Source organism: Culex quinquefasciatus, chromosome 3 (assembly GCF_015732765.1).
Source record: "Culex quinquefasciatus strain JHB chromosome 3, VPISU_Cqui_1.0_pri_paternal, whole genome shotgun sequence".
Taxonomy (NCBI): Eukaryota; Metazoa; Arthropoda; class Insecta; order Diptera; family Culicidae; genus Culex; species Culex quinquefasciatus.
Genome location: NC_051863.1, coordinates 157306154 through 157331372, shown reverse-complemented (window position 1 = coordinate 157331372; position 25219 = coordinate 157306154). Strand labels below are relative to the sequence as shown.

The window sequence follows — 25219 nt, the reverse complement described above, 5'->3', positions numbered from 1 at the left end:
ACTTTTATGTAAAATTGTCTGGAGAATCGAGATACAGTAATTTTTAAATTGCAAAATACAAAAATATTTAAATACGTTACGCCCTTCTTAAATGTTATTCCCGAGTACTATTGGCTCTATATACACAAAAATGACTTATATAGGCCTAGGATAACATGTCTACAGAGTTTCATTGAAATCGGAGAGGGTCGGGTACAAAAGTACCAGAAAAAATCCTGATTTGAGCTGGAAATGCTCAATTGTGTTTTCAAAAACACATATTTACAAACTTATAAACCTTCTCCTAGTGGAAAATTGTCCAAGGAATCCGAAAATGCATTCCGTTTTCCGATTCAAAATAATGTTCATTGAGAAAATCATGACACTATGAGAAGCTTAAAATAATGACTTCCATCAACATTTTCTTAACTATAGTTAACTAACTTTTCAAACTTTTCAACATTTTATGAAAAGTTTTTCTTGAGGTACTTTGAACACTTCTCCACCACAGTCAGTATGATTCTAAACCATTCCGTAAGTATTTTAATTGTACTTTTCATGACATTTGTAGAGCTTATCAAAACACATAATAAATAAATTTAATTATTTTGTTGATTCCAGAAATATTTCAACCAAAACTTGTTTCTTCTTTTACAACCACTAGATCATTTTGTACATTTTTGGGCCCTTCTAGACAATTGTAGAGCATGTCAAAATAAACATTTTTATTCTTGAAAAATGAATTTTGGTCAATTCTATCAAAAGTTATGGGCAAAAAAACGATTGAAAATGCCCATTTTCAAATTGAGATTAAATAAGTTAAACAAAAAAAGACCTCCGAGATATTTTCAGCAAATGTACTCTAGAATGTGTACTTTCAGATGCTTCCAAGAGCGAGGTCAAACTCCACCACCTTTTCGAGTTATTCACATTTCAAAATGGCGTCTTTTTTGTCGTATTTTGGCTATAATTTTGGTTTTAAAGGTCCGATTTTTGCTCCTTGGAAGATAAATGTGTGTTTCGATAGGCTCTACAAATGTCTAGAAGACACCAACTAGCTACGACACAAGCCTGAGTTGATAAATTCAAAAAACATAAACACTTTAACCTAAATTACAAAAATGGCTCTAGAAACTTCCCGTTTGAAGATAGAGCTTTGTACTCTTGAGCAAAGTTGCTTAGAATAGTGTTCTCTACAACTTTTCTGAAGACACCAAAGCGCTATCTCATCATCCCGCCAAAATAAAAATTCTGAACCAACCTAAAATTTGGACCACCCTAATGTCCACCATACCAAAAGATGCCCGAATTGACCCTGATTATTTGTCCCCAAGACACCGAAGTTCTAAATCTTAACGTGTGGCCGCTATCAATTTTGTCACGTTAGATTTCGGTTTCGGACCGATGCACAGTGTTCGGAATGGCAAAATTAAGTGGAATAAATTGATAACTCCTTTATTTGACGTCCTAGCTAAATGGTGTCTTCAGAAGAGTTGTTGTACTTGATAAGGACTATCTTTAAAAGTTATTGACATACAGGGTGACGACCTTTTAGGGTGTCAACCAAAAACTAACTTTGTTGGATGACGTTGTAGGGCTTTGGTGTCTTTGGCAAAGTTGTAGAGGAAAAAATTTCATGAAAGTTTGTCGAAGGCGCCAAATTTTTAGCTCTTAATCTACTCGAAATATACGCCATTTTTGCAAAAATGGTCCAAAAAGTACTTTTTTATGATTACTTAAAATGTTAGCATTTAAGCGGCCTACTATGTTCTGAAGAGTTTTTATGACATAAAATTACACATCTTTGCCGAAGACAGCAAAATGTTTTGAGCCTTTATTGAGGAGTTATAACAATTTTTAAGTGATTTTGAGCCTATATTCAAGTTGCTATGTTTTCAAAATGGCGCATTTTGGCGCAAACAATGCACCTGAAAGTACACACTTTCAACTACATTTCCTGAAAATATCTCCATGTCTATCGGTGTCTATTTTTAGATATCTCAATTTGAATTTGATGATTTTTAATCAATTTATTTATAAATATTATTTGAAATCATAATGAATACGCGGTGAGAATCGGTAAATTGAACGGTAAATTGATCGTTTTTTATGAAAAATACATTTGCTGTCTTCGGCAAAGATGTGTAATTTTATGTCATAAACAACTCTTCAGAACATAGTAGGCCGCTAATATGCTAACATTTTGAAAAATGGCGTATATTTCGAATAGATTAAGAGCTACAAATTTGGCGCCTTCGACAAACTTTCATGAAATTTTCTCCTCTACAACTTTGCCAAAGACACCAAAGCCCTACAACGTCATCCAACAAAGTTAGTTTTTGGTTGAAACCCTAAAAGGTCGTCACCCTGTATGTCAATAACTTTAAAAGATAGCCCTTATCAAGTACAACAACTCTTTTGAAGACACCATTTGGCTAGGACGTCAAATAAAGGAGTTATCAATTTATTCCACTTAATATTGCCATTCTGAACACTGTGCACTGTGCAATGGTGAAAGATATTAAAGATAAATAATAATAATATGTAATAATAGTAAATTAACTGGGAACCGTGGTGTAGGGGTAAGCGTGGTTGCCTCTCACTCAGTAGCCTTGGGTTCGATCCCAGACGGTCCCGGTGGCATTTTTCGAGACGAGATTTGTCTGATCACGCCTTCCGTCGAACGGGGAAGTAAATGTTGGCCCCGGTCTATCCTAGAGGGTTAGGTCGTTAGCTCAATCCTGGTGTAGGAGTCGTCTCCCTGGGTCCTGCCTTGGTGGAGTCGCTGGTAGGCAGTTGGACTAACAATCCAAAGGTCGTCACTTCGAATCCCGGGGTAGATGGAAGCTAAGGTGTAAAAAGAGGTTTGCAATCGCCTCAACAATCAAGCCTACTGATACCTAGTTTCGAGTAGGAATCTCGCAATCGAGAACGCCAAGGTAATGCTGTAGAGCGAATAATTTGATTTAGTAAATTAAAAATTACGAATAAAGTTTGCGAAATTATACAGAATTACTCGAATGCAAAACAACTGTACTGATGGTGCATATGTAATGCATTTTCAACTCTTTTTATCTCCAATATTAAAGCCATAGCTTGTCATTTCAATACTTTATTGCTGCTGAAAATTTTAAATTTTATTATATCAATCCAATCCACTTCCTTCAACGCGCCGTCACCGTCAACGCGTTCATATTCCTGCGAGAACCTCGAAACGACCCATCAGGGAGGAAACCGGTTTGATTCGTTGGGCTCGTCGGTGCAGGGGTCTCTCACACAAGCCAGCTCGTGAGGTAGCAAGTAAAAAAGAGCTTCCTTTGGCCTTTATGGAACCTGTCCCGCAGAGAGTCTTGCTGCTGGTCGTATATTGTGAGATGCGTGCGGTTGTTAATTCATACTTGCAGAACCGAGCGAAACTAAACACGGCGAGATGTTGAACAGCTCCATCATGCACGAGCCGCGCGTTTGAATTCTCAATGAAAATGGATCAACACTACGTCACGACTTGTTCAAATGTATAAGGCGTGTCAGGCAACGTAATCGAGTCTTGCAAAGTTACATAAAATTATATGAATTTCTTGAACTAATTTACAAAACAACAACAAAAAATAAAAATGTTAATAAGACATAACAAAACTCACTTTGACATGACGCATCTTATAACCAATGAATCAAGTAAAAAAGGCAGTGAACCGTTAAAAGATCGAAACAGTTCCACTGCGTTTACGCTTGAAATTGCAAACAAAAAGAATGATTCATCTTTTTTTTTTTTTGCTTTCGCTTTCAACGCAAAGAGATTGCGCCTGCACCAAGGCGCTTCAAGTTAGGCGGAAATGATTAACCGGTTTTAGTGAACCTGATCGCTCCTTCATGTATCAGCAAGAGAGCGAACAAAAACAAGAATCGAACCAGATAAGAGTCCACGATCGACCTGTGATGAATAATGCTGGAGGGATCCATTCCTGGAAAATCGCAATCAATGATTCACGTTAGAATATTTCCTATTCTGGCAATGGCTCTAATGTTTCGAAAAAAAAAATCAACTGCGCATCATGAATAAGACCTCGGCCACATGCTACGATCAGGTGTTGGGTTAAATGAAGCGGAAATATTCACCACCTGCGCATGGACCGCCATGCATGACTGATAAAATAGATAAATGATGGTGCGCGAAGGTAGCGTATTGGTTGTTGTCCGTATTCAAAATAAAATGAAACGATGGAAGGAGGCGAATTTTGAAACTGGTTTATTGGTGTGAATTGATGTCAAGTTATGCAATCGATTGAGATGGTTTGACCTTCTGATTTAAACAGTAGAAATGATGAGCAAATCGAAACAAGTTTTCTGTTTACACTAAATAGTGAGTACATTTACAAATTTGACATAGCAAAGAATAAAAACTGTACACAAATATATTTTTCAGCGTTTCTCAAGTATGTAGTCTTTATTTTTGAACGGCAACTGTTGGTTCGACTTTCATTGTTGAACATTTTAAAAAGCAAAAAAACTAATTCAGACACTTCAAGTGTTAGGTTTGAAAATATGTTTAATCGAAAAAAATTTGATGGTGCTTGATTATATTATTATTTAAAACAGACAAATTAAAGCCTTTATTCAGAGAGAAACATTAGCAACCAAACCAGCGTTTAAAAAATAATGAAGAGATATAAATCATCCAAAATATAACAGATTTCCACGTTCATTTAAATTTCCAAGCATTGGTAACATTTTTCCCTTAGTTTTGCCAGAAAAGGCAAAAGGGGTGGTAAAGTTAGAAAAATGTACAATTTATTCATTAGTCTAGGGAGAAATCCAAAAAAGCCTAAAATATGACTTCGGTTATTATTGTGCTTCAGAAAAATCAAAATATCTAAGAATTTGTGTAAAAATATGTTTTTGACACATTCCGCCGTGACGTTGCAACGCTTTGACTTTTCTTTTTTTAGTATTTCGGCTGTAACTCAAAAAATACATAAAAAAGGTATATATGTTATTATAGATTCGGAAAGGGCATTAAATTTCCTATAAGAAGCAGTGTTGAAACATTATTTTAGGTAAATATTCTATTTTTGAGAGGGGAATATGTAGCGTGACGTTGCAACGCGTGACTTTTTCTCAATCCTGACCCAATTTATGTTTTGCCATTAACTCTGCTCTGTTAAACGGCAAATTTGGAGTTCTTCTTCCATTTTTAGTGTAAAATTGGCCAACAAATCGAATGCAATCATTAGTTTTTCGAAAAAATTAAACCTCGATTTTTAAAGACCACTTAAATTTCGTGACGTTGCAACGCTCTGTTTTTGAAAACAGGGGTTTTCGTTGCGTTGCAACGTCACGAAATTTTAGTTTCAAAATAAATCATAGTTTTTGTTAGTTTGAACAACTTTAGGTTAAGATTTTATTATAAGACATTAATACACAGTACAAGGACATGTGAATTGACTGGCCGCCCATGTAAGACCCCCCCCTCCCCTATATCGCTTTCACAGTAGCAGTACGATTTACACAGTTTTACAATGCGTTTCAAAGTAAAAATAAATATTTGTATTATTCCATTATCACGAAGGACCCCCCCCCCCTCTCCTCTCCTCTATCAATGTAATGGGACGTCCATGCATTACGTAACGGGGTAATATCAAGGGGGGGGGGTCCAAGATTTATACAAAAAAATGTATCGGAAATGTATTCCCAGGGGGTGGAGGGGGTCTAAAAATATAAATGTTTTGTTACGTAATGCAAGAACGCTCCCTTAATATTTTAATGGTTTTGAGCAATTTACAAAACACGAGGAAGTTTTAGAATGGAAGGGGGAGCTTCAAGTTTTCAGGAGGGCTGAAATTTATGAATAAAGTGCCCATATCGTGTGTTGATGGCCCCTAAGGGGTGATCTGCAAACGACGTAACTTATTTTGTTGACTTTTGTGCTTTTTAAATAAAATTTGAGGAAATAATAAAACTGTTTGCCTGCGCAACATAACATATTTAATTGCGAACAACTAAACGATGCATACAACTTATTTAGGTAAGGGTTCGTCCAACAATAAAGTGACAATAGTTTGTAAAAAAAAAACAATCGAATCACGTGATTTTTATTGTTTAGTGAATTTTAATGTAATTTGGCCTACGTAAGGGTGTGGGATAAAAAAATCGTTGCGTTGTATTAGAATGAACCCTCACGTAAATCAGTTTATCATAAAGGGGCCATTCAGTTACCACGTGATTACTTTTAAGAAAGTTTTAGAATTTTTACCCCTGGTCTATCGGTCTATTTTGATTTGTTCAACAAGTTTCATAAAATACCTACTTTTATTCGAGTTGCATACAAACTTAAGTAACGGAATTTGTGAATGACCCATGTATAATTCTTCTGTAAATATGCTCGGGAACATTATATAAAAAAAAATATAATATTTAGTATCCTTTTATTTTCAAAAACCAACTACGCATACACCTTTTTTGCCATGTGACTAATATGATTTAAAATTTCGTGACGTTGCAACGCAAACTTAAACCTGTTGTAACTTTGGATCTAGACAACCAATTTAGTCGCTCTAGGTTGCATTTGAAAGCTCTTTCCAAGTACAAAGAGCATCCAAAATATCAAAATGATTGAATGTTTAGTTTTCTGTTGGCATAAACAACTGTCCCTATTTCGTGACGTTGCAACGCAATAAAATGGTAAACTTACACTAGTTCGAAAAAATACTTAACTTAAGATAAACTGCAAATCCATGACATTTCCGTTAAGTACATCTAAAAACCTACAAAATGCAATCAAAAGAATAATTTTTGGATTTTATTTCGCTGAAAACAAGGAGTTTTTAGAAAAATGTTTTAAATCGATGATTTTATCACGAATTGATGCAAAACTTAACCAACTTGTACAAAATGATATCCAAATGATCAATTAATGAAAACCATGATTTTTGAAGCTTCAAGTAGTCTAGAATCGAGGAAAAATTTCCAAATAGCCCATACACGCTTTTCAAAAATTCATCCCAAGGTGTACATTGCCGGAGAATGTGTCTTTTATAGAGTTTGCTTTTTGCTTTGTGGGTCAAAACCAGACATGCATCGGCACTGTAAGCTCTACCAGCGATCTTTTCGGTTCTGAGAAAAATATGAAGAAACAATAGGCCGTTGCAAATATTTTTCAAAGTTCGAGGTCACTCATGGTAACTATTTTTAAAAATCAAAAAACTGCTAATATTTCTTTAAAATCAAACTTTCGGTGGCTATATCTTGAAAACGGAGCCCTTTATCAAAAAATCTGTTAAGTACTTTTTGGTTGCAAATTCAATTTTACATAAAAGATTGAGGTCAATTTTTTTTTGGTATACAATTTCGATTTTTTTCAAAAATCACTATTTAAAAAAAATCATAACTCGGCGGCAGATTTTTTGACCACACTTCTCTATAGCTCAAAAGTTGCGGATTGTTGTCCCCTAAAACATATCGAAAAATCTCAAAAATCAAAAAAATATGTAATTTGGTATATTTAAGGCTACCAACTGTACGGATTTTTTCCTTACCATACGGATTTTCGAACCTCTTCGCGGATTTTTAACAGCATAATACGGATTTGTACGGAATTTTAACAACTTTTTAATCATTGAATTGTTTTTTGATTCGGTCGAAGCTTTTGTTAACCAGAAATTTTTATTTTTCTGTAAGTTTAATTTAAAAAGGTAGAGTTTTCCGGAGTTTCCTCAATTCAATCTTGTTTATCAATAATTCTAGAGTTTTTTAACTATTGCCTTTCATATGTTGATAGGACCTTTTAAATACAACTCTAGAATTGTTCTTTTAGAAATTCCTTACTAAATATATTTATAAATTTCCAAAGGCTTTCCAAGACTTGTGAAAACATTTGAACATTTGAATTAACAAATCTAGAGTTTTTTTAAAGGTCCTATAAACTGTTGTGATTCACATGCTTTTCAATGACCTTTTCAATAAAAAAAAACTCTGGAAAAGTGTTCGTGAAAACACTAAGAACGATATTATTCGTAAAAGCAAACTTGACATTTCGTAAACTTTTAAACGTTTAACAAAAAGAAAATGAAGAACATAATGATTTGATTCGAATCACGGTTTATTTTTGGAATACTTTTAAACGTGCAAGTCATAAGCACTCTGATAGCATTTTGTGAAATTTGTTAGCTGTAAAAACGACACAATTTTATATTTTTAATTCTCAAATTTATTAAATTTAATTTATCTAAATAATTCATTGCCAGTTTTTGTTACGGCAAAGTGTACGGATTTTTGCTCAGCAAGAGTTGGTAGCCTTAGGTATATTGAGTTTTCGTAAAAAAAAAAATAATTAAAAAATCTTCAAAATAATCCGTGTACCTATTTTTTTCCTCAATAGTCCTCAACAATATCTACGACTTTGCCGAAGACACCAAATTGATCAGAAAATTCAATCAAAATTTACAGCTGTTTAAATATTTACGTACCATTTTTGTATGGACAGCTGCCAAAATTGTATTGTTCTTTGGTCATGGGGAAGGCCCCCACAAAGTTTGAGCCAAATCAAAAAAATACAAATAAAATCCATTTCCGGTTTTGGTAGAGAGTTGCTCAAAAGTTCTCTAAACTTATTTGTAACAACTCAAACAAATTCTTCGCAATTCGCAATTTTCAATGTAAGAACGGGCCTTGACATTTTATGCACCAGGTTCCCGACGAACACGCACTGCCCTTACACCTACATCTCACCCTTGCTCTGAGTCAGTACGAGCAGCACTCTAGAACACGCTTTGAGTGTTCGTGCCAGGCATTTATTTATTTAATCAAGCCAATACAAATTTTAATACAATTTGTTCCGTCATTTTAAAAACATGGAAAGTCTTTTACATGTTATTTAATTTTGAGTTTAATTTTGAGAGTATGAAACAGAAAGAGACGTAAAACTTTAGTAAAAAACAATAATTAGGAACTAATAATCAACTATAAACTTTGATTCAAATTTGTACCAGCCTTATTTGCAATTTCAAAATATTTAAAATATTTTCAAAGCGTATTTTTTTCCTTTTTGCCTTCCTCACCTTACTGAGGCTATAAAATCACTCGAAAAACTAAATTCTTTATTTGACCTCCTAGACCCACCTTCATGTATACATATCGACTCAGAATCAAATTTTGAGCAAATGTCTGTGTGTGTGGTGGGATGTTGATCAAAAAAATTTGCACTGAGTTATCTCGGCACTGGCTGACTCGATTTGGACCGTTTTGGTCTCATTTGGTCCGTCTTGGGGTCCCATGAGTCGCTATTGAAAATGATTAAGTTTAGTTAAGTACTTCAAAAGTTATGCTTAAAAAACGAATTTAACAAAAGTCCGGAAGATTGTTAAAAAGGGTGGTTTTTGTAAGAAACCTAGTCATGTTGTACATTTTTATTAAGGTATTCAAAAGACCTTTGCAACGAGTTCAAAAGATTGGAGATCTGACAACCCCATCAAAAGTTATAAGCACTTAAGTGTTATTTATGAACTTTTTAGAGGCTGGATCTCAGATATTACCTAGCATTACAGCAGGCACCAACCACCTAATGGTGGATTAAGTAAAGTTTTTATTTTAGAACGAAAAACCTTTTCATTTTTTTTTTGCGATATTAAGGCCGTTACAAATATTTTCTGAAGTTAATGTCCCTCGACTGTGGCCAAAGTCGACTGGGGAGGACAAAAAATAAAAAATATATAAATATATAAATTCAAATAAAAACCCAACCACATTTTTTCATTCTCAACATTCGCAATTCGCAATTCGCAATTTTCAGTGTAAGAACGGGCCTTGACCGATCTTATGCACTAGGTTCCCGACGAACACGCACTGCCCTTACACCTACATCTCACCCTTGCTCTGAGTCAGTACGAGCAGCACGCTGGAACACGCTTTGAGTGTTCGTGCCAGGCATGCACACCTTCTTTTCCGGTTACGCATTTTAACTCGGCCGGGGGTGGTACATTACGTAGGGTTTGATGTAAGTATAAGCGCCTAGCCATTTATAGTGTGCCTATCAACTTTCATTAAAGCAAAAACTGTTTTATTTTTGTTTGAATTCAAAAACTAGTTGTTATTTTACTGTGTATTGTTTTCTCCTGAAATCTTTTTTAGTGTTGAGTCGTGTTTATATGTTGCTATTTCTTTTGTCGCGGTGTTTTGTTACAATTTTTGGTCCTAAGCATGTTATAAAAGTTTACCAAAAATACAATAGTAATATTTGTGTTAATCCATTCCATTCCATTCCATAAATTGAGTAAGGGCTCAAACCTCACTTGTTTGAAAAAAGGGTGAAGATTGAAAACAATTGACAGTAGAAGAGAATTTATTTTATAAAATCAAGTATCAATAGTAAGAGAATGATGAGCGTATTTTGAAGAATAAAAATGAGAAGCTAGATGTATTAGATGTAAAATTAGGCAATAGTTAATAAATAGAAATACAAAACAAGGTTAGATTATAGTAATGATAATTTATAGGACAGATAAAGAATTATTCAAATAAATAAATTCGCAATAAAACAAAAAGAAGGAAAAGTATACTTTTAAGGAAAAAAACAAAACAAAGTTTGTTACTGCAGTATCAATTGATAGAAAGAGTGGAAAAGCTTTGAGAGATAAGAGAATCAAAAGTTAGCAAAATTAAAATCAAATGTTGGATATTAAAAAGAAGAATCAGTGAAGAATTGGGAATCAGAAGAGCAAAATAAAAAAAAGAGATAGGTGGTGGCTGAGAATGAAGAGAAGAGAAACCCCGTTGTGCGATGTTTCAGGTACATCCACAGCAGTTGACTCAACATACTGCGAATCAAAACAATACCGTCTACAATCACAAATTACTTCCCTTTCCCACATTGTTGCGCCCCTTTCTTCTAGCCGTCATCATGAAAACCAAGCCAACGTGGAGGTAAGAAAATAGGACACTCGCAAGGAACCAGAGCTATACTGTTCTGATCAAGATAATTCGGATGATCTAACAGAACTAGGGATGTAGTTAGTTACGCTCCTTCCAGGATGTTCCTTACGTGGACGCCAACCGAAGAGCACGCAACAAGGTCAGTGCCATTGCATGCTCTTAGGTATCAATCCTTGGCCTGCACATTTTTTCATTCTCAACATTTGAATGAAACAAGTGTTTTAAAATGCATTTTACACCTGCCCAGTTGTTTTGCAATCATTAGTTTTCAAAATGTCCAAATATTGAAAAGATTTTTTTTTCGCCAGAAAAAAAAATTTGCGGGGCTGTAGGGGAAATTCTCGTATCTTTGGCAGGTTAATCACTAGCACCTAATTCCATCCAATTTGCTAATTTTCACTATTTAAACAACTAAATTTGCAAAACTTTTGATATAAACTTGCTTGCTCACTTCTTATTGAGCTATTTATCACTCGATTTCAGTTGAAAACGCTTTTAATTAGCTTTAATTGAATGTTAAAGTTCTTACCTGCCAACATTAGAGGCACGCTGGAATTAGATGCTGTTCCCCTACATTGGAATTTCACATAAATAAAATGAAAATATTTTTATCGATCTCAGACATGCTAAATATGATTTAAAACGCGGAAAGATGCATTTAAAATTGGTTTAAATTGTTCAGATATCTGTTTCCATTAAAATTTTGAAGACTTTTGAAAAAAAAAAAATTCCCCCTGATTTTTCGAAGCGAAGCGAAGAGGGGGGGGGAGCATAAACTTTGAAAAATACATATTTGCAACGGAGTAAAGTTATTCGAAAACTGAAAATCAAGCTTCATCTATAGTTTTGGTACCCATAATCACACAAAAGTTTAAGGGAATCAAACATTTGGAAACAATTTTTGAAATGACTGAATTAATTAAGTTTAAGAATACTTAGGCCATTGCAAATATTTTTCAAAAATTATGTCGCCCTCCCTTTCAAAATCGGGCCGAAAAATCAGGGGGCAAAAAATGTTTTCATAAAACTTCAAAATTTCAATAGAAATAGAGATCTAGTCAACTGATAACGTTTTGAAATGCAGTTCCCTGCGTTGAGAACCATATTTATCATGTTTGAGTATTTTGAAAAATATTTGGAATTTTCGTGAAATTCCAGTGTACAGTATTGAAAAAACACACAACATTCAATATTTATTAGAATTTTTAGGTTTTAAATAATCTTTCCATTCTCATATAGATTGAAATAGTGAAAGAAACCCGAAACGTAAAGTTAGATGCTGAAGACGAATTGAGCGAAATTAATTCCAAAGGTGTACAAAATATTGCAAAATTATTCAAGAGTTAGAAGATATTTTACAAACAAGGATGCTTGCGATTCCTGACAAAAAAGCACACTTTTTCCTGATTTTTCGTGGATTTTGGCGAATTTGCGTCTTTTTCCCGACTTTCCCGATTTCTCGACTTGAGTGACCACCCTGCTCTCAATAAGAAATAATAAAAACGACCATTATATTTTTACATAATGAAGATAATATATTTTCTCTTTAAAAGTGCATTTATAAAGAATCAACTAAGTTCACCATATTGCCTGCAAAAATAAGATGTTTAAATCGCCTATCTATGCAGCGCTGCCGATAAAAATTAGTTTGAAAAAGGAAAATACAGTGAAAAAAAAAACAAGTTCAAACTTTATAATTTACTTTTGTAACTATATATAAAACAAAAGCTACTACGAGCGGTTATCGCAACACGACGGTTTCTAGTATTTATATTTAAGCCGTTTAGAACGCACTCGGTACATTCGAAAAAGGTGTTCGATAAAATCACATGTTTTAAACTCTCTGTTTGCCCTCGGCCTTTCCCTGCTGCTGCTTTTACGACGGGTTACACCGCAGAATCATCCGGTTGTCGTCGTCGTCGCCCCGGCCCGAACCGTCCCCGTCTGGATTTTCGCCACCGCCGCCGCTACCATCTCCACCCGCTGGACCGTCGCTGTCCGAGGAGAAGCGGCGGCGTAACCGCCCACCAATCCCCGGCCGACTGAGCATGAGAAAATCCAGGATGCGGTTCTCGCTAAACGACGTGCAGCGGTTGTTCTGGCGGACGCGCAGGTTCCGCCGGACGCACTTTTCCAGCGCCTCGCGTGAAAAGACCGGCGCCTCGTGCTGGGAAAGAGAAGTACTTTTTTATTTGAGAGGAAATCTTGCAATAACCACAAACCTCATCGTCCGTTCCGTTCGGGACCCAAATTTTGGCATCGTGGTCCAGCCCGGATGTGGCCAGAATGGGAAACTCCGGATGCGGCTCCAGGCAGTTAACCACCCCGGCGTCGTCTCCCTTCACCCAGTTGACGATGATTTCGCTCTGCTTGTCCCAGAAGAAGATGTTGCCGCAGTCGCTGCCGCTCACCACAAACTCCGACTGGGGGCCGAAAAAGTTGACGCCCTTGATCGTTTTGACGTTGCTGAGAGTTGACAAAAAATAGTAGATCAAAAAAGTTTAGGTAGTTGCAAAAAAAAGGTTCTTTCAGCACGAGTCGTACATGTACATTTATCCAACGAGGTTCACCAAGAAAGGAAAAATACGACGTCCGAGTCCGGAAAAACAAGTTTTGCAAAAATGGATGCTGAAAAGCATTTTTCAGAACTGTTATTTATAATTTGAGAATTTAAGAATTAGAGAATTTAAAGATTCAAAAATTTGAATATTTAAAATAATAAATTTTTAAAATCTTTAAAAATTTTAAAATTTTATTTTTTTTTTAATTTTAAATTTTAAAATTTGAGAATAAGTGAATTAGAGAATAAGAGAATTAGAGAATTTAAGAAAGAAAATTTGAGAATTTAAGAAAGAAAATTTGAGAATTTGAGAATTTGAAAATTTGAGAATTTTAGAATTTGAGGATTTGAGAATTTAAGAAAGAAAATTTGAGAATTTAAGAAAGAAAATTTGAGAATTTGAGAATTTGAAAATTTGAGAATTTTAGAATTTGAGAATTTGAAAATTTAAGAATTTGAGAATTTGAGAATTTTAGAATTTGAGAATTTAAGAAAGAAAATTTGAGAATTTGAGAATTTGAGAATTTGAGAATTTAAGAAATAAAATTTGAGAATTTGAGAATTTAAGAAAGAAATTTGAGAATTTGAGAATTTGAAAATTTGAGAATTTGGAAATTTAAGACAGAAAATTTGAGTGGAATTTTGTAATTTTGTAATTTTGTAATTTTGTAATTTTGTAATTTTGTAATTTTGTAATTTTGTAATTTTGTAATTTTGTAATCTTGTAATTTTGTAATTTTGTAATTTTGTAATTTTGTAATTTTGTAATTTTGTAATTTTGTAATTTTGTAATTTTGTAATTTTGTAATTTTGTAATTTTGTAATTTTGTAATTTTGTAATTTTGTAATTTTGTAATTTTGTAATTTTGTAATTTTGTAATTTTGTAATTTTGTAATTTTGTAATTTTGTAATTTTGTAATTTTGTAATTTTGTAATTTTGTAATTTTGTAATTTTGTAATTTTGTAATTTTGTAATTTTGTAATTTTGTAATTTTGTAATTTTGTAATTTGGAATTTTGGAATTTTGGAATTTTGGAATTTTGGAATTTTGGAATTTTGGAATTTTGGAATTTTGGAATTTTGGAATTTTGGAATTTTGGAATTTTGGAATTTTGGAATTTTGGAATTTTGGAATTTTGAATTTTGAATTTTAATTTTGAATTTTGAATTTTGGAATTTTGGAATTTTGAATTTTAATTTTGGAATTTTGAATTTGAATTTTGGAATTTTGGAATTTGGAATTTTGAATTTGGAATTTTGGAATTTTGGAATTTTGAATTTTGAATTTTGAATTTTGGAATTTTGGAATTTTGGAATTTTGGAATTTTGGAATTTTGGAATTTTGAATTTTGGAACTGAATTTTGGAATTTGAATTTGAATTTTGAATTTTTGAATTTTGAATTTTGAATTTTGAACCTTGAATTTTGAATTTTTGAATTTTTGAATTTTTGAATTTTGAATTTTGAATTTTGAATTTTGAATTTTGAATTTTGAATTTTGGAATTTTGAATTTTGGAACCTTGGAATTTTGAAATTTTGGAATTTTGAATTTTGAATTTTGAATTTTGAATTTTGGAATTTTGAATTTTGAATTTTGGAATTTTGGAATTTTGGAATTTTGGAATTTTGAATTTTGAATTTTGAATTTTTGAACCTTGAATTTTGAATTTTGAATTTTGAATTTTGAATTTTTGAATTTTGAATTTTTGAATTTTGAATTTTGAATTTTGAATTTTTGAATTTTGAATTTTGAATTTTGGAATTTTGGAATTTTGGAATTTTGGAATTTTGGAATTTTGGAATTTTGGAATTTTGGAATTTTGGAATTTTGGAATTTTGGAATTTTGGAATTTTGGAATTTTAGAATTTTAGAATTTTAGAATTTTAGAATTTAGAATTTCAGAATTTTAGAATTTTAGAATTTTAGAATTTTAGAATTTTAGAATTTTAGAATTTTAGAATTTTAGAATTTTAGAATTTTAGAATTTTAGAATTTTAGAATTTTAGAATTTTAGAATTTTAGAATTTTAGAATTTTAGAATTTTAGAATTTTAGAATTTTAGAATTTTAGAATTTTAGAATTTTAGAATTTTAGAATTTTAGAATTTTAGAATTTTAGAATTTTAGAATTTTAGAATTTTAGAATTTTAGAATTTTAGAATTTTAGAATTTTAGAATTTTAGAATTTTAGAATTTTAGAATTTTAGAATTTTAGAATTTTAGAATTTTTGAATTTTTGAATTTTAGAATTTTGGAATTTTGGAATTTTGGAATTTTGGAATTTTGGAATTTTAGAATTTTAGAATTTTAGGATTTTAGGATTTTAGAATTTTAGAATTTTAGAATTTTAGAATTTTAGAATTTTAGAATTTTAGAATTTTAGAATTTTAGAATTTTAGAATTTTAGAATTTTAGAATTTTAGAATTTTAGAATTTTAGAATTTTAGAATTTTAGAATTTTAGAATTTTAGAATTTTAGAATTTTAGAATTTCAGAATTTTAGAATTTTAGAATTTTAGAATTTTAGAATTTTAGAATTTTAGAATTTTAGAATTTTAGAATTTTAGAATTTTAGAATTTTAGAATTTTAGAATTTTAGAATTTTAGAATTTTAGAATTTTAGAATTTTAGAATTTTAGAATTTTAGAATTTTAGAATTTTAGAATTTTAGAATTTTAGAATTTTAGAATTTTAGAATTTTAGAATTTTAGAATTTTAGAATTTTAGAATTTTAGAATTTTAGAATTTTAGAATTTTAGAATTTTAGAATTTTAGAATTTTAGAATTTTAGAATTTTAGAATTTTAGAATTTTAGAATTTTAGAATTTTAGAATTTTAGAATTTTAGAATTTTAGAATTTTAGAATTTTAGAATTTTAGAATTTTAGAATTTTAGAATTTTAGAATTTTAGAATTTTAGAATTTTAGAATTTTAGAATTTTAGAATTTTAGAATTTTAGAATTTTAGAATTTTAGAATTTTAGAATTTTAGAATTTTAATTTTGGAATTTTGGAATTTTAGAATTTTAGAATTTTAGGATTTTAGGATTTTAGAATTTTAGAATTTTAGAATTTTAGAATTTTAGAATTTTAGAATTTTAGAATTTTAGAATTTTAGAATTTTAGAATTTTAGAATTTTAGAATTTTAGAATTTTAGAATTTTAGAATTTTAGAATTTTAGAATTTTAGAATTTTAGAATTTTAGAATTTTAGAATTTTAGAATTTTAGAATTTTAGAATTTTAGAATTTTAGAATTTTAGAATTTTAGAATTTTAGAATTTTAGAATTTTAGAATTTTAGAATTTTAGAATTTTAGAATTTTAGAATTTTAGAATTTTAGAATTTTAGAATTTTAGAATTTTAGAATTTTAGAATTTTAGAATTTTAGAATTTTAGAATTTTAGAATTTTAGAATTTTAGAATTTTAGAATTTTAGAATTTTAGAATTTTAGAATTTTAGAATTTTAGAATTTTAGAATTTTAGAATTTTAGAATTTTAGAATTTTAGAATTTTAGAATTTTAGAATTTTAGAATTTTAGAATTTTAGAATTTTAGAATTTTAGAATTTTAGAATTTTAGAATTTTAGAATTTTAGAATTTTAGAATTTTATTATTTTAGAATTTTAGAATTACAATTTTTGAAATTATGAACAGATACATGATTATGAAAAATATGAACAGATACATGTGTTTAATTACTTCTTCTACTCACCAGTGACCGCTGTACCTATGAAGATACTTTCCCTCCTCGTGATGTACATTGTCGAAGAGATAAACATCCTCATCCGAATAACTGGCAAGAATCTCCGTTCCTGTGTTGTTGTACACCGCGCAGGTAACAGTAAAAAACTCCTTTTTCTAGAAAAAAAATATCAAAATTACAAATTTACCAATACACCCTGAAAACCTCCGAACCCACATTCGCATTCTTCATGTGCACCGGGTACAGACTCTTCGCCGGCCTGACCGGATTCCTCCGGTCGTACACCAGCACCGACTCGTCACTGCCTGACACGCAAAATTCATTATCGAGCGGATGCGTCGAGATGCTATAAAGTCGCTTCCTGGTGTGGGTCACCTTTTTCGCTACGTTATCCCGCAGATCGTACCCCTTGACCACGCCGTTTTCGCACGCCGTCAGAAACTCGTACGGTGACCGCGCCGGAATGGCAATCTTGTGAATCGGCTGGCTGTGCTTGAACAGCACCGTCCGCTTGACGTCACCTGCGGGGCCCACGCGAAAGTGACGGACCTGGAACAAAGTGGTGGGATGAGAAATTGAACCAAATTTGTGCCAGCACATTCAAACCTGTCCATCCCGTCCGGTTGAGATGAGTTCAAGCTCGCTCCGGTATCCGCTGGCCTCGACAAACTTGGTCTGGAACACGTTCGACCTGTGGCCACTTGCGATGTTATGCGCCAGCCGGTTCCCCGTTTCCCAGTTCCAGATGTTGATCTTCAGATCGTCCGAACCACTGGCCAGCAGCGTTCCGGCCGCGTTGAAGTTCAAACTGTTGACACAACCGCCGTGTTTGCGCAGTCGGTGGGCCAACGCTAGTCGTTCGACCACGTGTTTAGACCCGTAAGCCCGCGACTGAAACTGGCTCGAATTGTACCGGACTCCACCCAGCGACGACTTGGTCCGGTAGGACAGTCCAAGCGATCGCAGCTGGATCTCGCGAAAGTAGTCCCAGGTGCTCCTGGGAGAGGTTCGGAAGCGGAAAACAATAAAAAAAAAATGCCAACGTCGCAACCAGCGACCGCCGGAGTACTCACTTAACGTTGGCAGTTTGCATGAACGGGAGATTTGACACGTCCACCGGAGCATTCGCGTTATTGTCCGAACCTTCCTCGTTGTCATCACTGCTATCGTCATCGTCGTCGTCGTCGATTGAAACGGCCGGCGAAGACGTATCCGAGTCATCGGAATCTGCCGTCGAGGACAGCATGCTATCTTCATCCCTTTCGTTATTGTCCTCCTCGTCGTCGTCCTCGCTGGCGTCATTGTTCTGCAAAACCACAAACAGTTCCGTAACCAAAGGGGAAAAAAACCTCAAAATCCCTTACCTCCCGATTCATCTCATCAACCAGTCGACGGATCATCGCCTCGACGTCCGGGTCTTGCTCGCCGTCCTCGGCCCTGCCCTCGTTCTGCTCCGAGCTGGACGAATCGGACCGCTGGCGGTAGCTTCGTCCGCGGAAACGGTTTCGAGTCCTGGCACTGCGCTCCGAGGAATCTACCACCTCGTTGGAAGCTACCTCTCCGATGGGAACGCTGTCAGCGGACTCGGGAGGGGCGTCGGTGGATGGCTCGGCAATAACGGAAGCTGCAGCGGCACTGCTGGACGCAGCTCCGTCCTCGGTGGAAGGAGATCCAACGTCCAGGTCCATCTTGGTCGAAGGACTCTGCTCTGGGGTGGCGATTGGGACGGAATTTATGGGGGATTCCGGGTCGACCATTTTGGTATCACTGGATGGACATTTATAAATAACAGTAACGATTTTTAACTTTTAAGCTTTTTTTAGTTATGGAGCAATTCCAGCTCAAATCAGGAATTTTTCTGGTACTTTTGTACCCGACTCCCTTCGATTTCGAAAATAACATTTGAGAAAGGCGTAAGGTATTTAAATATTTTTGTATTTTGCAATTTAAAAATTACTGTATCTCTAAGCCGTTGCATCGTATCAAAAAGTTGTCAAAGACAAACTTGTAAGAAATTGGACGGGCTTTCTGAAAAAAAAATACACTGAAACAAAAATACACGCCACATCTATGAGATTTTTAATTTTTAAGTCTAAAACAAAAATTTAAAGGTGATGTCACGATTTTTTTTCGTTCAAAATTTTTGAGGAAATAGCCCAAAAGTTACCAAAAACTTATGGGAAATCGGACGAGCTTTCCGGTAAAAATGTTTACGAGACTGAAAAACCAAGTCAGTCATATAGAAATTGCCAAAAACCACCAAAAAATCCGTTTTTTCAACATTTTTATTTTTAAAACCGCTGTATCTTCCCAAGGATTGGACATAGGACAATGGTCAATATGGAGACTTTTATGTAAAATTGTCTGGAGAATCGATCCCCACTACTGGTTTATAAAAATTTTGACGTTTAGACCACTTTTCAAAAAAAAAACAGTTTTAGTAAATGATTTTTGTATTTTTTTAGGAGAGGCATACCATCCTGCAGTTTTCGTCAGTCTTTTGGTAACATTTTAGGCTATTTTCTCAAAAATTTTAAACGAAAAAAAATCGTGACATCACCTTTAAATTTAAGTTTTAGACTTAAAAATAAAAAATCTCATAGGCGATGTGGCGTGTATTTTTGTTTCAGTGTATTTTTTTCAGAAAGCCCGTCCAATTTCTTACAAGTTTGTCTTTGACCACTTTTTGATACGATGCAACGGCTTAGAGATACAGTAATTTTTAAATTGCAAAATACAAAAATATTTAAATACCTTACGCCTTTCTCAAATGTTATTTTCGAAATCGAAGGGGGTCGGGTACAAAAGTACCAGAAAAATTCCTGATTTGAGCTGGAATTGCTCTATGAGTAATGAAAAAAATCTCTATAATTTTTGTTTGAAAACACATTCAGATTCAATGCTTGCTGAAATACATTAATAATTAACCTTTTTTTAAATTAAATTAAATTCGCAATTCAGTGTTAAATTTTTAGTGTAAGAGCGGGCCTTGACCGATCTACATCCCTTACACCTACATCTCACCCTTGCTCTGAGTCAGTACGAGCAACACGCTAGAACACGCTTTGAGTGTTCGGGCCAGGCATGCACGCCTTCTTTTACGGTTACGCATTTTTACTCGGCCGGGGTGGTACCTTGCGTAGGGTTTGATGCAAGTACATGAGCGCGCCTACCCATTTATAGTGTGCCTATCAACATTTCGATGCCAACATTTCAAAAAGCATCATGTACACACCATCCTTTTTGAGAAAAACGCATTTGGATGTTGAGCATCCATTTTCAATTCCCATTTTAATATAAAAGCAAAATAAGATGTTCTATTAATAACAAACGATGAAAAACGGTGCTTTCATTGATACTTGATCATCCAAATTCAATAAAACATTATTTTCGTCGTTTTATTTAAGAAAAACAAACATAACTTCTTTTGAAATCACCAACGTCTATATTGCCCTGCTGTCATTGAGGGGGACACTTTGTTATGATTCGTTTTTTTTCACCGAATGTATATAAATAAAATCCTGATGTCAAAAGGTCATAAGACGTTCTTATGGATTTTGCCAGTACTTTTTTCTGAGTGTACATGGCGCTTTTTTCATGATGCTTTTTTTTCGTCACGAGGTTCATGTAGTCTTTTATTTGACAGGTTGACAGGGACTGCTGATGGAAGAGATTTTGTTTATGTTACTTTAATTAAAATCATGATTAAACAGACTTTACTGAAGTAACTTTTGCTCATTTTTGGTGGAGATGCCTTTTGAAATGTTACCATCGATTTATTTAACCCTCTAACGCCCAGAGCTGTTTGCTTATCGTAAAAATAGTAAATGGCTTAATTTTGGTACAATAATGCAGGAAATACTTTACTTTGACCCACAAACATCGAATTGGGGCAAAAAAGAAGAATTTGAAGTGGTACACCAGAGCACCATCAGGAAGATGAGCAACTTTTTTTTAAACCACAAAATCTAGTTTACTTCAAATCTATTGGTTCATTTGTTTGAAAACGCTTCGAAATGTGTTAAAAACTACTTATTCTTTGCTGTAAAACCATATTTTTGAAGCATTAACTACAAATTCTAAAATCTCTGCATTTTCAGGTTTCTCATTCAAAACCCACGAACAACCATTTTCATGAAAAATGAGGAAAATAATAAAACTATCGGTCTAATAACAATGTTTTGTCTTGTTTATGAATAGTCAAAACGTTTATAAACTTTTGTTTTGATAAAAATAAGTTTTTTCTGTAATTTAGAAAAAAAGTGCTCCTTAATATTTAGTTGCTCATATGCCTAGGTGGTGCTCTGGTGCACCAATTGAAACAGGTTGAAAAACACTTCAAACCGGTCCAAACTCACAATGTTATTCACAGGGGTTCTTGTCCAAGGTTCAAATGATAGCAAAACATTTTTTGTTTCATAAAATGTTGTGTTTGGTAATTTTTACGGGCTTTCGAAAACAGGTCTTATTTATTTCCCTAAAATTGGCCCATTTTTGTTTACATTTTACACTGTAACTTTGCTTGTACTTAATCAAATTTGATGAAATCTGGGGAGATGTTAGTATACATCCTACATGAACACCTGCAACTTAAAGCACCATGAAAAGTTGTGTCAGTTCCGAGATATTTGAGTTCAAATTTTGGTGCTCTGGAGTAACCATGGGCGGGAGAGGGTTAAACAAAAAAAATATTATTTATAGTTTGATTTCAAAATCAAATTGTTATTTAACTGTGTATTGAAATCTTCTCTAATGTTGAGCCGTGTTTATTTGTTGCTATTTCTTCTGTCGCGGTGTTTTGGTACAACTTTTTGGTCCTAGGCATTTTATAAAAAAAATACAAAAGTACAATAGTAATATTTGTGTTAATCCTTTAATCATTCCATAAATTGAGTAAAGGCTCGAACCTCACTTGCTTAAGAAAAGGTGAAGTTTTAAAACAATGAACAGTGAAGGAAACATACTATGTAAAGCATCAATAGTAAAAGAAAGATAGTGATTTATGTAGTAGATGTAGAAATAAATAATAGTTAATAAATAGAGGTTAGCTTGGATTATATCAAGGACAACTTATAGGGCAGATAAAAGAAGAAAAGGCAAATGATAAACAGAATTGACATTACTACCAAATTGAGGGAAAACTGACAGTTTGTTACAGCAGTATTAGTTAGTCAAATATAGTGGAAAAGCGTTGAGAGTTAAGAAAATCAAGAGTTAATAAAATCAAAACCAAATTGTGGATAGTAAACAGAAGAATCAGTGAATAACTTTGAATCAGTTGAGCAAAATAAAAACCGAAGATATATGGTAGATAAAAACCCCGTTCTGTGATGTTTCAGGTACAGCAGTTGACTCAACATACTGCGAATCAAAACAATACCGTCTACGATCACAAATTACTTCCCTTTCCCACATTGCACAGTGGTCCGAAACCGAAATCTAGCCTGACAAAATTGATAGTGGCCACACGTTAAGATTTAGAGCTTTGGTATCTTCGGGACAAATTATCAGGGTCAGTTGGGGCATCTTTTGGTATGGTGGACATTAAGGTGGTCCAAATTTTAGGGTGGTTCTGAATTTTTATTTTGGCGGGATGATGAGATAGCGCTTTGGTGTCTTCAGAAAAGTTGTAGAGAACACCATTATGAGCAACTTTGCTGGAGAGCACAAAGCTCTATCTTCAAACGGAAAGTTTCTAGAGCCTGTTGACGTTGGGGGAGGGCTGGATTTGCCGTCTTTTCAGCGAACAAGAAACACCGTTCATTTTAGTGATCTTAATTGCTAAAAGCTGTTTATTAAATATTAGTAATTTGGTTAAACTAGATATAATTTTACTCACAAAATACCCAACTTCATTCCCAACTTAGAGCAGCAATTTGGTGCGTTGCGAAAACTGTAACAAATAATTCTTAATTTTTCCTCCTGCAGTTTACGCCCACCAACTTACTCATGAATTCTTTCCACTGACTTTTCTACAATTCAAACGCACTATCCTGATTGGACATCTCAGAATAAGTCGGCTTTAACTGAGATTAAACAGAATATCAAATTACTCGCCTACTATTCTTGTGCGTTAACTCTTCTTATTCGCTATCGCTCACCTAGATATAGACCGTTGCTCACCATCGCCTAACCCTACGTTAAGATCTTCGAGTTCGTAAGCACATCGGCAATTTCAGCGGCAACATTTCCCCGTCGCAACAGAGCCATTTTTGTAATTTATCACATTTATCTCCCAAGAGAGCGAAAATCGGACTTTTAAAACGAAAGTTATAGCCAAACCACGACGAAAAAGACGCCATTTTGAAATGTGAATAACTCGAAAAGGTGGTGGAGTTTGACCTCGCTCTTGGAAGCATCTGAAAGTACACATTCTAGAGTACATTTGCTGAAAATATCTCGGAGGTCTTTTTTGTTTAACTTATTTAATCTCAATTTGAAAACGAGCATTTTTTAATCATTTTTTGTCCATAACTTTTGATAGAATTGACCAAAATTCATTTTTCAAAAATAAAAATGTTCATTTTGAAATGTACAAAATGATCTAGTGATTGTAAAAGAAGAAACAAGTTTTGGCTGAATATTTTCAGGAATAAATTGTATTGTTGAAGTATCAATGGCGGTATGCGATTTTTTAACATTTGAAAGGATTAATAAACCATATTTTCAAGTTTCAGCCAAATGTTGCCAGACTTTCAATTTTCTGCCAATTTTGAAGATTTTTTGATCCAACCTTTACATTCAACCTTTTTTCAAGCCAAAAACCGTCAGAAATTTACAAGCTTTTGAATAAATGCATCCATCCTCTTCTCCATTCATTATTATTAGAATTTCGTCTGTTATTTTTTTCCAAATATTTAATCGGTACTTGGCCAGATTTTTCTACTTTGATCCGGCACTCTGAGTATATTGAGAAAAATAGCTAATAATATTATCTAATATTAAAAATGGTCTTCGAAAAAACAAATCATGGGCGATACAACATATTTAAATAAAAAAAACAATAAGTATAATATCAAAATTTAAATTAGAGCTATCATAAAAAAGTAATAGTAAAGCTCTATACAAATCACAAAAAAGTATCAATAAAGGTGTGCAAAGTGTAAACTAATTGCGTATCACTTCATAATCAATTCAGCACGTTCTCATTAGTTAAACAAGAAAAGAGAAAAAAAAAACACATTTCCACAGACTTACCCTTCCGTAGCTTCGATCACCCCACGATTCGGCGACGATGACTTCTCCTCAACTGGTTCTGCAGCAACAGCTGTTCCGCCGCCCCCTGAACCTTCAACTGCTGTTGTTGCTGGAATCGAATCCGAGGACGACATTCCGTCATGGTCCTCCAAAAGTCTGGACTTTTTCGGCCTCGGATGTTGATGGCCATCGCCAGCGCCCGAATCGTCCTCCATGTCGATACTCCGGTTACCCTCGAAACACTCAACCTTGCGAAGGTTCTTTATCGACACGGTTCTTCTTGGTAGCTTCCCCCCGGGGTCGTCACTCTAATCCATGTCCACCGTAGGTTTGGCAAGATTTTCTCAAAAGTGCAACTAAAATGACGGACCTCCCTCCCCCCTTTTTTGCCACACTGCAGTTTTATTTAGCAACAGTGGAATCGCACTCGCAAAATGACGGAATTTGACGGATTGAGGCAGGAACGATTTTTTTCTCACTCACTTGTCACCTTCCCACCGGGGGCAAACTGGACAGATTCTTCCTAGCAGGGAGCTATTCCGCACTCCCAGAACCAAAGGCAAACAAAATAAAAGCAATTCGAAAAGAAAATTAGATTTTTGAAACAATTTTTGGACTAAAGATCGATCGCCCCACAAAAACCGACCGACCGACGACCGACTTGGACACCTTTCCAATATTTTTCTTTTGCTCTCTTCTTTCGCCGTCATCGTCGCCGCCACCGCCGTCGACGCAACGATTTTCCTTTGCAGTCGCACCACGCGGGTGGGAGCGAGAGGCGAACCAAAATAAAGCACTGAAAATATGCCACACTTTTTATTCAAGTGCCCAAACACTTGAATGATTGAATAAA

General features: G+C 33.9%; 1 protein-coding gene across 1 annotated transcript; it reads right to left on the bottom strand.

The window, feature by feature from the left end:
- Window positions 1–12413: 12413 nt before the first annotated feature.
- Window positions 12414–25054, bottom strand: LOC6036262 (DDB1- and CUL4-associated factor 8). The gene is made up of 8 exons (XM_038263258.1): window positions 24367–25054; window positions 18534–18936; window positions 18243–18475; window positions 17776–18166; window positions 17386–17718; window positions 17179–17324; window positions 13125–13368; window positions 12414–13069 (listed from the first exon to the last, which is right to left on the bottom strand). The coding sequence occupies exons 1-8, from the start codon at window positions 24579–24581 to the stop codon at window positions 12779–12781; spliced, it is 2256 nt and encodes a 751-aa protein (XP_038119186.1). The 5' UTR covers window positions 24582–25054; the 3' UTR covers window positions 12414–12778.
- Window positions 25055–25219: the final 165 nt, after the last annotated feature.

Excerpts from the sequence above, each read along its gene's own strand:
- LOC6036262 (XM_038263258.1), bottom strand. The coding sequence starts at position 24,581 with ATGGAGGACGATTCGGGCGCTGGCGATGGCCATCAACATCCGAGGCCG. Across the intron at positions 18,476-18,533 it reads TTGATGAGATGAATCGGGAG|AACAATGACGCCAGCGAGGA; the intron begins GTAAGGGATTTT and ends GTGGTTTTGCAG. Across the intron at positions 13,369-17,178 it reads CATAGGTACAGCGGTCACTG|CAACGTCAAAACGATCAAGG; the intron begins GTGAGTAGAAGA and ends GTCAACTCTCAG.